The 16,935-nt window shown below is 45.3% G+C and overlaps 1 protein-coding gene across 2 annotated transcripts in view; it reads right to left on the bottom strand.

Moving 5' to 3' along the window:
- IL6R (interleukin 6 receptor) overlaps positions 1-16,935 on the bottom strand; it is a 60,674-nt gene that overhangs the window by 4,362 nt on the left and 39,377 nt on the right. The window contains exons 7-9 of one of the 2 annotated variants that reach the window (XM_023554017.2): positions 13,057-13,103; positions 11,565-11,637; positions 6,892-6,985 (exon numbers count right to left, since the gene is read on the bottom strand). In XM_023554017.2, coding sequence (XP_023409785.1) covers positions 6,892-6,985; positions 11,565-11,637; positions 13,057-13,103 — 214 coding nt within the window. The remainder of the gene's footprint in view (positions 1-6,891; positions 6,986-11,564; positions 11,638-13,056; positions 13,104-16,935) is intronic. The other variant, XM_064282646.1, reaches the window with a different exon arrangement.

Raw genomic sequence — 16,935 nt, 5'->3', positions numbered from 1 at the left:
CTATTTACCTCGTCAGTTTTGCCCCTAGGGATGTCCCAATACTCTGAAGTGTTGGTGGGTTTCAAAAACACCCCAAAAGAATAGGCACACATTGTTGGTCCAATTTACAAATAGGAGAAATAGAGGTACTCATAGGCATGAGTATCCCTTTACAGCACTGACAGTTTAATTCACCCTGTTCCGGAGGCTGCCCACTACATACACATCACCAGCCCTGGTATGGGTTCAGTTGTGTTCTCCCAACAGATATGCTAGGTCCTAACCCCTCTCCCCCACCTGTGAATGTAACATTATTTGGAAACAGGTCTTTGAAGATGAAATTAGTTAACATGAGGTCATAAAGAATAGGTTGGGCCCTAATCCAATATGACTAATATTCTTACAATAAGAAGAGAGAAATGCAAACACAGAGAGAGAGACACACACACAGGGAAGGCAGTCATGTGAAGGTAGAGGCAGAGATTGGAGTTATGCCGCCAAAAGCCAAGAAAACACCTGGGGCTATAGACAAGGAAAGATCTTCCCTTCCCCAAGAGCCTTCAGAGAGAGCACGGCCCTGCCACACCTTACTTTCGGACTTCTGGCCTCCAAAATGTGAGAGAAGAAATTTCTGTCGTTTTAAGGCACCCAGTGTACAGTACTTTGTCATGGCTGCTTTAGAAAACTAACACAAGCCCCACATCGATTAACTTAAAAAACAGAGAGTAATCTTTTAGTGAGGAAGGAAAATGGGCCTCAGTCAAATTAAGGCTGGCAGCAGGCAGGTAATTTGCGATCACCACTTAACAGAATAGTGGCAGCGCAGGACCTGACAGTGTTTCGTTCAGTTGTATACAGTGCTGTACCAACTCGATGGCACCTAAGAACAACAACAATTTAACACCGGAGAAAGGGCTGCACTGCTCGCTCAACAGCCCTCCTGCGCCTTTTGCTTCCAGTATCTCCACCCTCCCCAATTCTCCCTGCACCTCTGGACCCACTACTACCATGTGGGTGAGCTCTCACAGACTCTGCCGTGGGCTCCATTTGGGCACAAATGAGTCATCTGACAGGAAAGTCAATGTTAAACAGGAAGGAGATAGACATCTCTCTGATCACTGCCTCTTTCACAGTGCTCCACTCCGGGCCCAAAGCCAGGGCTCAGCAACTGCATAAAGTCACTTGACAGCCCAGAGAAAGATGAGATGGTGATACCATCTCCAAAGGTACAGTCAGGTCTTCTTCCTGAAGGGGCCCTTCAACTGTGCTGGGGCAGTCAGGGCCCCAAGTCTCATCCCTTTCCTTCTATTTCCCATTGTGAGGCCAGTTTTTTGCCTATTAACCTGAAGTTGGGAGCAAGGTGGTCGCCTTCAAAACCATCAAATGTCAGCCACCCTGGGAAGGGCTGTGGGAAAGGAGGGGAAACCAATGTCAAAAACAAGGTTTGGGGATTTTCCTTTTTATGTCGGCGGGCTATTCCTGTCCTTGTTATGGTAAATAATTGATAGTTGGCTCCGAATCTGTCATTGGCCCTTAGCCTGGTATCCAAATGGAATAAACAATTTGCAGAATGTTATTTAGGGCTTCACTGTGAGGATACTACACAGGAAGAGAACCCAGTAGGAGTGCTTACTGGAGCTATGCTGGGTCCTTGAGCGGAATTCTCCTCCCCCAGAGAGGGCCAAGGAAAAAGTTATTATACTCCATGAATTTCAAAATATGCAGAGACCCTCTGACCCAGGAATTCCACTGCTGGGAATACACCCAAAGGAAATAGGAGAGCTATGGATATAGCTTCAGGCACAAAGATGTTCGTTACAGTGTTTTTTATAAAAGCAAAATAACCCAAATACTAGATAATAGCAGGTTGGTGAAATGAGCTTGGGTACATCTGCCTAATGGAGCAGGCTGCAGCTAATGAAAGTGAGGTCTACAGAGAATCTATACGGCGGGGAGGGGAGAGGCTTCTGCTATAATGTTAAATAAATGTAAAAGGCAGGATTCAGAGTTCTAGATACAGGATAATCACAGCTATATAAAAACAAACCAGAAACTACGTGGAGGAAAACGTCTTGGAGGTAATTTACCAAAATGTTGTGTTCTTCATGGGGGATACTGAGCCTCTGTTAAGGGTGATGAAAAAACTAGTTAATGGTTAATTCCATTAATGGTGATGGTTGAACAAGATCAACATATTTAATGTCACTGAACTGTACATGGAGCCCTGGTGGCACAGTGGTTAAGAGCTCAGCTGTTAGCCAAAAGGTTAGCAGTTCGAATCCACCAGCTGCTCCTTGGAAACCCTATGGGGCAGTTCTACTCTGTCCTATAGGATCGCTATGAGTTGGAATCGACTTGATGGCAACAGGTTTGGGTTTGGTTTGGTTTTTGAACTGTACATGTGAAGATTGCTGAGATGGCAAATGTTTTGTTACCTGTCTATTTACCACAATTAAAAAAAAAAGTATTTTAAAAAATGTTCAGTGTTTTTGATGTGGGAGGTGTTGACTGCATGAGTATATTCCTTTATGAAAATTCACAAGCTGTACATTTATGACATGTGCACGTTGCTGTATGTTTGTTATACTTAAATCGCATGCAAATTTTAAAACTTAACAGTGGCCATCTTTGGATGGAAACCCTGGTGGCATAGTGGTTAAGTGCTATGGCTGCTAACCAAAAGGTTGGCAGTTTCAAATCCACCAGGTGCTCCTTAGAAACTCTATGGGGCAGTTCTACTCTGTCCTATAGGGTCGCTATGAGTCGGAACCGACAGCAACGGGTTCAGTTTTTTTTTTGTTTTGTTTATCTTTGGATATTATATGATTTTTTTCCCTCCTTTCTATTTTGTCAGTATTTAGCAACTTGACTATAATAACCATAAAAAACTTATAATTTTTAAAACATCTCATTGACCTCATTTAATCAATATATTGAAAGCAGTCTCTGTCTTCAGTTTTTCTCAAGAAACTATTGGGTAACTGAGAAGGGTGAATTTTTCTTCCTTTTAAATATTTTGAGGAGAAAATAAAGACTCTTTCTAAAAATCATTAGGCTCAAAGGGACCTCTGAGGCCAGCTGGCATGGGAGTTCCCACACCTGGCACTGCCTTGCCCTGGGTGGAGGGTCTGAGCAGGGCCTGGGGGCTGGACAGGGTACGGTGAATGAGGCAGAAAAAAGCAGCTGAGCTATCAGAATTCATTTGCACCTCAGCCTCCACCTTTTCACATATTTAGGCTTCATAAAGTTTTGTTTAAAAAAAGGTTCTGCAACCAAAACAATTTTTTTAAAAAACTCATAATAACCCTCACACTTCAAAAAAAAAAATGATGTAGAAACCAAGGCCCTGTGAGAAGTGCCCCTCCATCCCTCCCACCACCATCAAGACCACAGAAGTTTCCCACTGAACCCAGCCATTTCCGTGGCCCTGGACACCACAAACCCCCCCTGACCGTACAGAAGATGGGAGAATCCGTGATTGTAAAATTCTGGAATGAGACACAATGTCCAATACAAAATGATTTTCAAATCAGAGGCATAGGAAGCCCTCACCTAATTGTGTAAGTCCATTCTAGACCAACATGCAGAAAAGTAATTCTGTGCTACAACAATACTACTCTCCCAGTGCCTGCCGGAGTAAAATTAGAGAGCTGGTGAGGGACAGGGAATAGGGTGGGGAGAATTGGTCCCTGGAGGTTCTAACATTTCACTTACGAAGATGGCAAACTTTTTTCAATGGCACATTTAAATTAGTGCTTATAGGGTTTCCAAGGAGCAGCTGGTGGAATTGAACTGCCAACCTTTTGGTTAGCAGCCCAACGCTTAACCGCTGGTGCCACCAGGGCTCCCTGGCTCAGTGGTTAAGAGCTTGGCTGCTAACCAAAAGGTTGGCAGTTGAAATCCACCAGCCATTCCTTGGAAACCCTATAGGGCAGAGTTCTACTCTGTCCTATAGGGTTGCTAGGAGTCTATAGTCTTGACAAAAATGGGTTTGGTTTTTTACATATATGCGTGTGTTTTTGTTGGAAAAAATTTAGGAAAACGCTATGCTTTGGTTGAGACACAAAATAAGTGTGCTAAAAGTATTATGCAGTATTATGGACTGGCAAGATGAATTCAACCTGCCTCTCACATTCGGCTGGTTGTAAATGTGGTCATCCTGACAGCTATCGTGGTTTGGCCATTTCTGCACCCCTAGACTCCCACAGTATCTCTAGATTTCTTTGACACGAAGGACTCTGGGAATGGCAGGGTTTTCATCACTTGAAATAACTGGCCTTGTTCCAAATAAATTTGCCTAATAGTTCCTTAGATGGGAGAAAACAAAAACTCAGCAGGCTAGAAAATAAGTTACTGATATATTCTCACCTGCCCTGTCTGTGCCTCCAGGGACTCTGGTTGTTTAGCAACCAGCCAGTGTCCAAGCACCATTAGCGCATTAGCGAACTAGGTCTGTGATGTGCACCGTTGCCTGTGATGTGCACTCACGAAAATGGCAAACCATTTGCAATGGTACATTTAAATTAATGCTTCTTTATTAGTGGTTAATAGCACAACAAGATGGCACTGCTTGTTCAGTGCCAATGGTGGTGTGATAGAACCAATAGAGTCAGAGAAGCTGGGCCTGTCTCTTGGCCAATAGCAGGCTGGGATTCTCAGGGCATATGTTCTAGACCTGGGTCTGCTATTCAGAAGCTACATGTCCCTGAGCCTGTCATTTTACCTCCAGGGAATGGTTTCTCATGTTTAAAATTAAATTAAATTTTCAAAACTTAAATAAAATTAAAGAAGTTGACTAGATAGCCCCTAAGGCCCTACCCAAAGAGCATGAGCTTTAGATCTGAATCTTGGTCCTGATCCTTACTAACTATAATCACTCCACAGCTTTCAGCTTTGGTTTCTCATTTGTAAAATGGAATCATGACAGCACCTCTACGGGCTCTATGGTGGGTGATGAGCAAGGCCTGTTGAAGCTGTAATGATGTTGAAACAGAAATAGAACACAGAAGTGTGTGCCAATGGGGAGGCAAAGAATCCCTCAGAAGGCAATAAGTAGACTCTTCAATGATGATGTGGGCCATCTCTGGTCCAAAGTGGGCCCTTAGCTCCTCCGAGGAGCTACCTCCATTCTTTAGGATCCTTATCTTCTGCACACTCTTTGGGCAGCTTGTTTACTACTTCATTGAAAAAGCAAAGTGGAAGTCACCCTGAACACAGTTTCAGTTGTCATCTTGCTAATCTTCCAACCCAGATCACCCCTGGTGGTTGAGCTAGCTTAGGGCCACTGTAAGGATCCATGAACTAAAACATGGGAAGCTCTCTGCCAAGGTCTTACTCTCCTTCCCAAACATCCTCAAAGGTTACTTCCCATAATCAACAGCTGGAGTCCCTTGAAAGTTACACTCAAGGGAAGAGGAAGGAAAGAAGGAAGAAGTACAGTTTTCTCTTCACTTGCTATTATCATCATAACTCGCAACTGTCCAAAAGGCTCAGCCTGATTTGGGCTTCGACATACGCAAAATTGCAAGTTCCCGTAGCCAAGTCCCGCACACCGGGAGTTTTCTGGATTGCCCAATCATTAGGGGTACGGTCAGCTGACTTTCTGCAAATTTAGGAATGAATAACAAAACTAATGACAGAATGGAGAGCGCGAGATTGGGAGGAAATGGACACGGTTCTATAGCTACCAGGGACTAACTCAGCCTGGAAGGGTGTTTCCTAACCACGGCAGGAAGAAGAGCACTAGGATAGGGAATTTAAAGGTGCCCCTTTACGTCTGCATGTATTGAGACATAGAATATTCCAAGGGGTCTGGCCAGTCCCCTTGGATTTAACTGGGTACTTCCCTCTGTTGTGGGGTGTCTCACACTGTATTTTAGGGTTCTGTCATAGGCCCTCTGCCCTCCTCATCCTATCCATTCCCATCACATGCTGAAGATGATCTGAATTATCTACCAAATACGTTCCCTTGGGTGTTCTCACAATCACCTCAGACTCACAAAATTGCACAGCGGGAGCACCGTCTCTCACTCAGATTTGTTCTTCCTCCAGTGTTTCCAATCTTAGGGAATGACATCACTGTCTGCCTAGTTACTGAAGCCCAAACTTGAGGGTCATCCTTGACTCTGACCTCTCTTTCTTCTTCCCCATCTAATCTGCCATCAAATCTTGTCAATTCTATATCTAAAATATATCCTGAAGCCATTCAGGGCTCTCCAACCCCATTGCCCCATCCTAGCACAGGCTACCATTATCTCTCGTCTAGACTGGGCTACCAACATCCATTTTTACCTCTATCATTCAGTCTCCAAACTGCGTGCAGAGTGATCTTTTAATATTGCAAACCTAATCAGGTTTTTCTAAGAACTCTCCAACGGACAACCATTACCATCAAGAGAAGGTCTAAAATCGTTCTACTTCTTTTCCAAGGCCTTTCATGGCCTAGTTCCAACCTACCTCACCAGTCCCATTTCTCCCCACTCCTCCTCCTGTACTGTACCTCATATACATACGCATAGACTCTAAACTCTATTATACACTGGACTTCTCTTCCGGAGACTTCTTCTTTCCCTACTCCATGAGACCAACTCCTATTCCCCCTATACCGCCAGGTCAGTGCTCCTTGCCATGGGCTGTTCTTTTTGTGACTCTCATCACACCAGTCATTACCTCTCAGTGTCTGTCTTCTTTATACAACCATGATGCCAGGGGCTCTATCTATCCCACCCACCGTTGATTCCTGCAGCACCTAAGACAAGGCTTGGCACATAGTAAGTGCTGTGTGTATGCGTTTGTTGAATGAATAAATGAATGATGAATGCTCTGTAAATGTCTGATGACTGAATGAGCAAAGGAAAGCTAGATGAGAAATGTGAGAATACCACAGAGCCATCCCCCGAGGATCCATCTCACCTCATCACAATGCCAATGCAGAGAAGCGTTCCGAAGGCCAGGCTTCCTCCAGCCACCAGGAATGTGGGCAATGGTACTGAAGAAGAATCTTGCACTACAGAAAAGAAAAAAAAAAAAGGAAGAGAAAACCACTCAGCTGGTGCTTGCCAGAGACCTCAAAGGAACCTCACCCCCCAAGAAGGAAACAGTTCTGCTAAACAAAAGCCCACTTGAAAAGCTGGCCCATTTTCTGGCCAAGCCAACTCTAGTAGAGCCACCCTCAGCATAATCTGACAGACCCTAAGATTTACCACTTGACAAGAAATACACCTCAAGCACAGAGCTTTTCAGCTCCTGCAGCCAGCCACAGACTCCCACTCACTTTCAAAATGGCTTTTCTGGTGGTGCTCAGCCTGCCCTCAAAGGCACAGAAGGGGTGCAAGAGTCAGAAGACTACAGGGGCCTCGCTGATGGCAGCTTCACCAAGAGCTATGTCTGGGAGGCTCAGGTGCTTTAAATAAGATCCCCAAGTATTCGGAACCAGTCTGCTCTACTGGGGTGTCATCTTTTGCGTGCTTCCCCACCTGGTACTCAACTTCCATTCATATAAGCTTCATTTAGTTCTCCAACATGCTGCTCTCTCTTTCTTCTAGGCCTCTCCACACGTGTTCCATCTGCCTAGAATGCTTTTCCCACCTTTGCTGCACCCCTTTGCTGTCCAGTCCCTACTCAGCCTTCGAGTCTCAAATGAGGAGATGCCTTTGAGAAGTGACCCCACCTCCAGCTGGGTAAGAGCCCCTCCTGGTTACTTCTCCAGCTCTACCTCCAGACTGTACTTCCTGCACACGGGAACCACTGGTGCGTTTTTCACTGTTGTACTCCCAGCTGCTCACACAGCACAAAGCAGCCTCTCCAAAATATTTTGTTGAATGAATTAAAGAACAAACCAGCTTCACAAGAAGCCATGTCCTCTGACCGGAAGACCCTCCCTACTGTTGCTAGAGAGAAACTCTGGGCTGGACAGAGAGTACATCTAAGCAAAACCATCATCCTCTCCTTTTGCTGGGAATGCAAATACTTGCAGTCACATGGACTCGGGATTCAGGCTCTTCTGTCCCAAAGGTACCCACTGTTAATGGGTATGCAAGCATCGCAATGAGTCCTGGCTGACAAACGAGCACTCACTGCAAAGACAGGTCTCTCCAGATGTGCCCCATGTATCTTGGCAGAGACAGACATGCAATGGAAGCAGAATGTTTGGCTTGGTAATTTACTTATAGTTCATCACCTTTTATATTTGTTCCTTCATTCATTCAGCAACTGTTTATTAAGTACCTATATCATGTGCCAACCTTTATTCTAACCCTTGGGGAACAGTAAAGTTCCTGGATCTTACCTTCTAGTCAAGGAGACAGACAAACAATAAGCATTTAACATGATGTCAGCAGCGACAAGGTGCAATGATGAAAATTAAGCACGGGAAGGGGAGAGAGCGATGGGGGGGAAGCTGTCTTAGATGGGTGGTAAGGGAAGACCTCCCTGAAAAGAGGACTTTTGAGCAGAGATCCAGATGGTTCGGGGCTGGCCAAGTAGAGGTTGGGGAAGGGTGTGTGTCTAGGCAGAGAAAACAGCAAGTGCAAATGCCCTGAGACAGAGCATGTGTGGAAGAACAAGGAGGGCAGTGTGGCTGGAGCACAGTGAGTGAAAGGGAGAAGGAAGGTCAAAAGATAGGGAAGCTTGATCCCATAGAGGCTTGGGGGCTTTGTTAGGATTTTGGGCTTTTACTCTGAGGGAGGCAGTGTTGAACAAGTGAGAGCTTGGCTTTGTGTTTTAAGAGCTACTCTGGCTGTTGTTTGGAAAACAGCCAGTTGGAAGTTAAGTCTGGAAGCTAGCAGACTAGTTGGCGCCTCCTGGAGAAGTCCTACCGGATGAGACAACAGTGGCTGGACCAGGGTGTTGGCAGTGGAGGTACTGAGAAGTGGTCACTGCTGGACATGTCTCAAGGTGCAAATGATGGACTGGGTATGGGATGAGGACAGGGTATGGGATGAGGGGTAGGAGAGGAAGCCTGCTGATACCAGAGGCCTTAGCAACCCAGCAAATGTGGGGCCAGTTACTATGAGGGGGAAGATGGAGAAGGACAGACTTGCAATGGAGAGGCAGGGAGGTGAGGGGCAAAGAATTTAACTACCTGATGAATTTGGTCTTTGTCCTTGTTCCTGAGAGATAACCTCTAGAACCTTGGAATCTCCCCAGTGATTGAAGTATCTGATAGGCCTCCAGACCACATCTACCTAACAGATTATGTCAATGAGATGACCCTTGGGTAAGGGCTGGCCAGGCCAGAAAGAGCTACCCTGTGAGGCATGATCAATCAATCATGACTGGGTAAAGAGGCCCCAATAAAGGCCATGGTCACAGAAGCTCCATGGGCTTCCTGGTTGAGGAAAGACATCAATGCATGTGAGAGGGTAGTACGTGGAACGGTAGCACATCCCTTTTTGGGACATGGAAGCTCCACACTGGGAACTGTCCCAGACCTCTTCATTTGTATCCTTTTTGCTACAATAAAACTGTAATCATAAGCTCAGCATTTTCCTGTGTTCTCTGAGTCATTCTAGAGAATTACCAAATCCAAGGGAGTAGTGGAGCCCTGGTAGCACAAAGGTTAAGAGCTTGGCTGCTAACCAAAAGGTCAATAGTTCAAATCCACCAGCCACTCGTCAGAAACCCTATGGGGCAGTTCTACCCTGTCCTATACAGTCACTATGAGTCAGAATCGACTGGGTAGCAATGAGTTTGGTTTTTTTGTTTTGTTTTTTTAATTTCTTTAAGGGAGTAGTAGAAGCCAGCAGGTCAGAAGTGAGCAGAGCCCTGGGAACCCCTGAACTGACAGCTGGTATCCTGAGGGGATAGTGGGAAAATCCCAAATTTGTAACCAGCAGGTCATGCAGACCACAAGCTTGCAGCTGGTGTGTGAGGTCTTGGGCAGACTTGGCATCTGGAGGAGTGAGCCCTTTAACTTGTGAGGTCTGACCCAGCTCCAAGTATTTAGGGTCAGAGGAAGAAGTGCTGCATGGGCAGCCAGCGTTAGAACAAAAGTGGAACAGAGTTAATAACAAATTGATTTGGACTGATTGACACATTTGGTGTCAGAGAAATGGGAATTGATTTGATTTTCACAGGAGACATCAAACATTCTGTTTTAGACATGTTGAGTTTGAGATATTTACTAGGTATTCAAGTAGACATGCTACATAAGTCTAGGACTTAGGGAAAAGATCAGGGATGGAGATATAAGTTTAGGAGTCATCAGCCCATAGAAGGTCTTTAAAGACATGGGCCTAGATGAGAAAGTCAATGAGGGTGGAGGGAGAAGACTCGAGGTTTCCTATGACACAGCAGGCCTTACACACCCCAACCACCTGCCATCCTACCACATTATTCAAGGCCCATTTCAAATGGCACCTCCTCCATGAACCTTCTGTGATTTCCCCAACTGAATATGCTCTCTTAAATCTCTAAATTCCAACTTTGCTTTATCTACGTCTCCGTTTTGGCACATCCCACACTCCACCCTTTACTACAGTTGCTTGTTATGTTTTGTCAGAGCCTGCCTGCTGGCTGTAGACTCCTTGAGAGCAGGGACAGGCTGAGCTCCCTCTGAGTCCCCAGCTGTACAGAGCTTAGCCCCAGGTACCCCACGGGTGCACTGCACTTTTAGTAGGGCTTTCCAGTCAAGATGGTGCAGCATGGGCAACTGACATCAGGTGCAGGCAGGAAGCTGCCCAGGTAAGGGTAACGAGGCCAAGAACCTCCTCAGCAAGCCCAAGAGCCATCACATAGAGCCGCTCAGCCACTGAACTTCCAGAGTCTGGCCTCCATGAACCCCACATATACAGTAAAACGTGTTGTTCAGTGCTGTTGAGTTAATTCTGATTCGTAGCAACCCTATACGACAGAGCAGAACTGCTGTAATCTTTACAGGAACAGATGGCCAGTTCCTTCTCTCACAGAGCCACTGGGTAGGTCCAAAGCTCCAACATTTTAGTTAGCACCCGAGCACTTAACCATTGTGTCACCAGGACTCCTTGAAACAAACATAGGACCTGTGATTTTCCTTGATTCCCATGTTGATAAGTTTTCCTGGTCTTGCAGATATAGGGAGTTATAGGTATAATTCAGAAGCACTGAAATCAAGGGCTCACAAAACAAAAATTTCTCTCTACACGTATTCTGTTTCAGGATCCAATAATTTTGTGGGTAGCACATTCATTTGTATTGTGGCCGAGAATGAAATATTTGCTGATTTGTCCTATTCTTCTTAGGGTCCCCTCACTATTTCTTGACTCATAATAGCAAACTTGAACATAGAAAGCAATAAAAGACTATTTCTGCCGTTGGTTCTTTCCATGATGTCAGACTGGCCCTCTGCCAGTCCAACTAAGAAAAGGCTTTCTGCAGAGACAAGTTTTTTATCCCCCTCAGACCATAACCAAAAACCCATTGCCGGTGAGTCAATTCTGACTCATAGCGACTCTATAGGACAGAGTAGAACTGCCCCATAGGGTTTCCAAGGAGCGGCTGGTGGATTTGAACTGCTGACCTTTTGGTTAACAGCCATAGCACTTAACTATTGCGCCACCAGGGCTCCTCTCAGACAATAGGAATGTACAAAAACACCCAGTCCTTACCTGGGAGGCTTGCTGCACTTGGAGGATACATAGGAGGAGTGTTAACACCACTATCATCATTGGTAGTTGATGCCTAGAAGAGACATTTGTCACCATGAGCCTGGCTCTGCGGGTTCTACTGTCATCTGAGGACATGGACCTAGCTCAGCCACTACCTCCTCAAAATGTCTCCTGATCTACCCAAAGAATTCCTTTCTGTACTCCATGAACCTCCCCGTACCTAGCCTTCGTCGCCCTCCACTTTTTCACTATTATTTGTATTAACTGTATATATACCTTGCCTTGCCTACTCAAGGTGGGATTTCTTTCCATCTGCCTTTCCACCAAGAACTTAAGGGCAGAGGAGACACTCAATAAATACGCTGAAGCATCAATTGTCCTTACAGGTCTGCTGCCACTTACTGGGGAAAACACAGACTACAAAGGTGGCCCCACCACTTACTAGCTACGCGACCTTGGGCAGGTTTAACCCGCCTGGACCTCAGTTTTCCTCCCTCCTAAAATGTTGTTATTAGCTCCCATCAAGTCGGTCCCCAACTCACAGCAACCCCATACACAATGCAACGATGCCCAGTTCTGTGCCATCCCCATGACTGGTTGCACATTGGATTGTTGTGATCCATAAGGTTTTCATTGGCTGGTTTTTTGGAAGTAGATTGCCAGGCCTTTCCTCCTAGTCCATTTTAGTCTGGAAGCTCTGCTGAAACCTGTTCAGCATCATAGCAACACACAAGCCTCCACTCACAGATGGGTGGTGGCTGCACTTAAGGTGTACTGGCCGGAAATAGAATCCAGGTCTCCTACATGGAAGGCAAGAATTCTACCACTGAACCACCAAGTCCCCCTCATCAAACAGGGATTCTAATTCCTCATAGGGTTAACGTAAGAATCCAGTGAGGCAACAAATACAAGGCATACCATCCTGGCAATGCCGGCATGTCCTCCTCGGTGTCAGTTTCCCTACTCCCACCGGCCTAGGCTTCACCTGCAGCTGCTCCTGCAGGCATCTAGACAGTCCAACATTGAATCTGCACAAGCGCTTTCCTGTGCTGCCCCAGCTCCAGGAGTGGCTGAGCCTCCCAGCTTAGCATGGAGGGAATTAAGGCCCACGGGAGAAGATACAGTTGGTTGGGAAATTGGATTATTCAGAGTTTGTTAAGCAGCTTCAGAGGTTAATCTCCTTTTCTACAAATTATGACACCAGGAGTCCACAGGGGAGGGGGTCTGGATGGACCAAATCCAAGTCTCAAGCTAAGCCATTAGCAGTGTCCGCCTGACAAAGAAGGGTTCTACATGTCAGGCCAGGGCTGACACTTGACACGGCCACCACAGCCCTGCGACGTCACAACTGCTATTATCCTATCTTGTAGAAGCTGGAAAAGGTCAAATTTCTAGTAAGTCGCAGAGCTGGGATTTGAGTCAAATTCTGCCTGGTGCCACCCTAACCATTAGGTGCTGCTGTCCAGACCCTTTGACAAGACCAGGAGCTCACCTGAGTGGAGGGGGACACCTGGGTGTCAGCTTTAAGACTCTCGGCATCTGTAGACAGAAGAAAGGTTTGTTACTGACAATCCACGGACCCTGCGGTCCTGTCTGCTGGAGTCTAAAAGCAGAGTGAAGTTTATCACAATATTATTCAAAGGAACATAACACTGGAAATAACCAACTATCCAACCACGAGGGGCAAATTATGTAAGATATGACATAGCCACATGACGCAACCCGGCCTCTAAAGACATTGTAGGAAAAGACTGATGACAAGATACACTACATGAAAAATGCAAGAACAAGTCCATATGGTTTGACCCAAAGTTTCTAAAGGAACACACTTCTATTACGGTAGTTATTGTATATTATATGACATGTGGTAATAGATATTCACACACAGGAAGAAAAAAAATGGAAGAATATACACCACTGAATGTAAGCACTATCAACACTTTCATTTCCTTCTATGTACCATTTGGCAATAAAAAAATATTAATTTAAAACAACAAGTTCTCATCCACGTGGGCAGGTTTAGCGCCACCTTGTAGGAGAAAGAATGTGGACCAGGCACTCTCACAAGACTCTTCAAGAAGAAAACGAATGGAAGCGCTCTTAACATTTTCGTTTCCTTCTATGCGCCTTTTTGCAATAAAGACACATTTAACTTAAACAACAAGTTTTCATCCTCCTGGGTAGGTTTAGTGCCACCTTGTAGGAGAAGGAATGTGACCAGACACTCAGGCAAGACCTTTCCTCCATGGGAACAGCGTTTCTACAGAAATCCCTCAAGGTGGCAGAAGGCCAAGTATCCGAGCAAGAGCAGTGACAAGGGACCAGTGCTCAGCAGCTAACAGCCCCAAGGGACTAGGAGCTTAACCGGGACAGGGTGGAATATTTCTGCATCTCAAGATATTTAATTTCTTTTCAGCTCATCATTTTGCCATCAAGAAGTTAAAAATATCACAGAAATTTGTTTACACAGACACATGCCTCCCTGAGCCAGGAGCAGGAGAAGAAAGGACTAGCAAGGGGGTGGAGGAGACGGTGACCCTGCTTCTGCTCAGGGGAGAATTTCTGGCAGGAATGTACCGCTCCCAGGAGGAGAGAAAACCACACACCAGCAGTATTGGTGGGGGCATAAAAGAATGTCCAACCTCCCCCATTGCACAGAAGAAAAAAACAGAGGCCTAAAGAGGAAAAGCAACTTGTCCAAGATCACACAGCAAGTCAGTGACAGAGTTCAGAATCGGACCTAGAATTCATGGGAGGGACCCAGTCCTCATTCCCTTGTGTTCCTCCCAGCCCAGCCTGGCAGAGAACCAGACTCACAGCACGGGTGACTAAAGAATGAACAAAAGGCAGTGGGGAGCTAGAATGAAAACTAAAACCAAGGGATGGGGTAGCACTAGAGAGAAAAAATGGACGGAGTCGAGCACAACTAGATGGTACCGGGCTACCACCCCAACTGCTCTGACAGGGATCACAACAGAGGTTCCCTGACAGAGCTGGAGAAAAAATGTAGAATGAAAATCCAACTCACACACACAAAAGAAGACCAGATTTAAGGGTCTGACAGGAACTGGAAAAACCGTGGCCCCCAGATACCCTTTTAACTCAGTACTGAAGTCACTCCTGATGTTTACCCTTCAGCCAAAGATGAGACAGGCCCATAAAACAAAATGAGACTAAATGAGCACACCAGCCTAGGGGCAAGGAAAAAAAGGCAGAGGGGGTCAGGAAAGCTGGTAATGGGGAGCGCAAGATCGAGAAGGGGAGAGTGTTGACATGTCATGGGGTTGGCAACCAATGTCACAAAACAATGTGTATTTGTTTAATGAGAAACTAATTTGCTCTGTAAAGCTTCATCTAAAGAATGATGAAACAAAAAAAAAGAGAAAGATAAAATATGGCTGACTACAGATGATCATTCAGCCCAGTGGTTCCCCAAACCCAGCCCACGCTCAGCATCATTTGGGAGCCTGTTAGACCCACTCTGGTCTACAGCCTCAGAATCCAGGGAATGGGATCCAGTCATCAGGGTTTGTAAAAGGCTCTCCAAACCCAGACAGATGCTTCAGGAAAATAGAGAGACCCACAGAGTTTCTACCCTCAGCTCAGACCCCAACATGGTATGTGGTCCAGAGCAGGATAGTTAACTTCTCGTGCCTCAGATTTCTGGTGGGGGGCGAGAGGAGGTCAAGTGGGAAATTTATTTTGGTATTATCTCTAATAACCCAGGAATGTTAACAGAATGAATGGAATTTCTCTAATAAAGAACAAAATTAAGTCTTAAATAACAAGGTTTTTAAAAAAGCTCACCAAATGACTCTGGGTACCCCGATTCAGACCATTTCACCCCCTGTGAGATGGGCAGTGGAGCAACTTGGCATCACTATTAATAATGATAATTTCCATTCTACAGATGAGGAAACTGAGGCTCAGGGTGAAGTAACTTCTATTAATAATACTAATTGTTAGTTGTGTCAAGTCGGCTCCGATGACCACCCCGTGTACATCAGAACGGACCCTTGCCCTGTCCCACGCGATTTACATGATCACTGGTGTACTCGAGTCCACTGTTGTGGCTGTTGTGCCTTCCAGCCTAGGGGGCTCATCTTCCAGCACTATATCGGGCAATATTCTGTTGTGATCCATAGGGTTTTCACTGGCTAATTTTCAAAAGTAGGTTGCCAGGCCTTTCTTCCTAGTCTATCTTACTCTGGAAGCTCCACTGAAACCTGTCCACCATGGGTGACCCTGCTGGTATTTGAAATATGGTATGGCATAGCTTCCAGCATCTTAGCAACACACAAGCCACCACTATGACAAACTGACAGACAGGTGGTAGAAACAATACTAATAGCATATTAATAAAATATTACTAATATTATAGCACCAACTTTTGCTGAGGCTTACTATATATCAGTGCCAAGTTGTTGATGTGCCTGTATTATCATCTCACCTCACCCTGGAAGCATCGTATGAAGCAGCCACTGCTATCCCTGTTTTGCAAAGACACTGAGGCTCAGAAATGCTACAGAACTTGACTGACATCAGGGGGCACATATCTGAAGCAAAACAGAAAAGTGAAATACAGAATGATGAAATGTAAACAAGTCTTCATTTTTTTCCATTTAGGCAAGAGCCCTTCCCCCTCAAGTGTTTTATATTTCCTAACGCCTCACTTCAGCTAGCACATTGGGTGAAAAGGGGGAAGTAACAGCCTTCACTGAGCCCCTGTGAGTGGTAACAGCAGGAGTGACAGTGGTGATTTTAACAAAACGACAATTTTGTAAAAACATCTAACAATAACTAAACGCTTACTATATGCCAGGCACCATTCTAACCATTTTACATGAATTAACTAATTTAGCCCTCACAACGGCACTCAGAGATAGGCACCGTTATTATCCCCACTTCACAAGTAGGGGAACTGAAGTACACAGACATTAAGTAACTTGCCCAAAGTTACATAAGAAGTAAAGAACAAATAAGGAACCCAACTTGAGAGCACACAACAATAAAAACAAGGTCAAGAAAGGAGGGTATTGACATGTCATGGGGTTTGGTAACCAACGTCACAAAACAATATGCGTACTAACTGTTTAATGATAAGCTAGTTTGTTCTGTAAACCTTCATCAAAAGTACAATAAAAAAAAAAGAAAAGAAAGGAAATGTTCTATACCCTACTTTGGTGAGTAGCATGTGCTGTCTTAAAAGCTTGTGAGCGGCCATCTAAGATGCTCCACTAGTCTAACACCTACTGGAGCAATGGAGAATGAAGACAATCAAAAACACAAGGGAGAGATTAGTCCAAAGGAGTAATGAACCACAAGTACCACAGCCTCCACCAGACTGAGGCCAGCACAACTAGACAGTGCC

The sequence above is a fragment of the Loxodonta africana genome, chromosome 3, assembly GCF_030014295.1.
Source record: "Loxodonta africana isolate mLoxAfr1 chromosome 3, mLoxAfr1.hap2, whole genome shotgun sequence".
Taxonomy (NCBI): Eukaryota; Metazoa; Chordata; class Mammalia; order Proboscidea; family Elephantidae; genus Loxodonta; species Loxodonta africana.
This window is presented reverse-complemented; position numbering and strand designations above follow the sequence as displayed.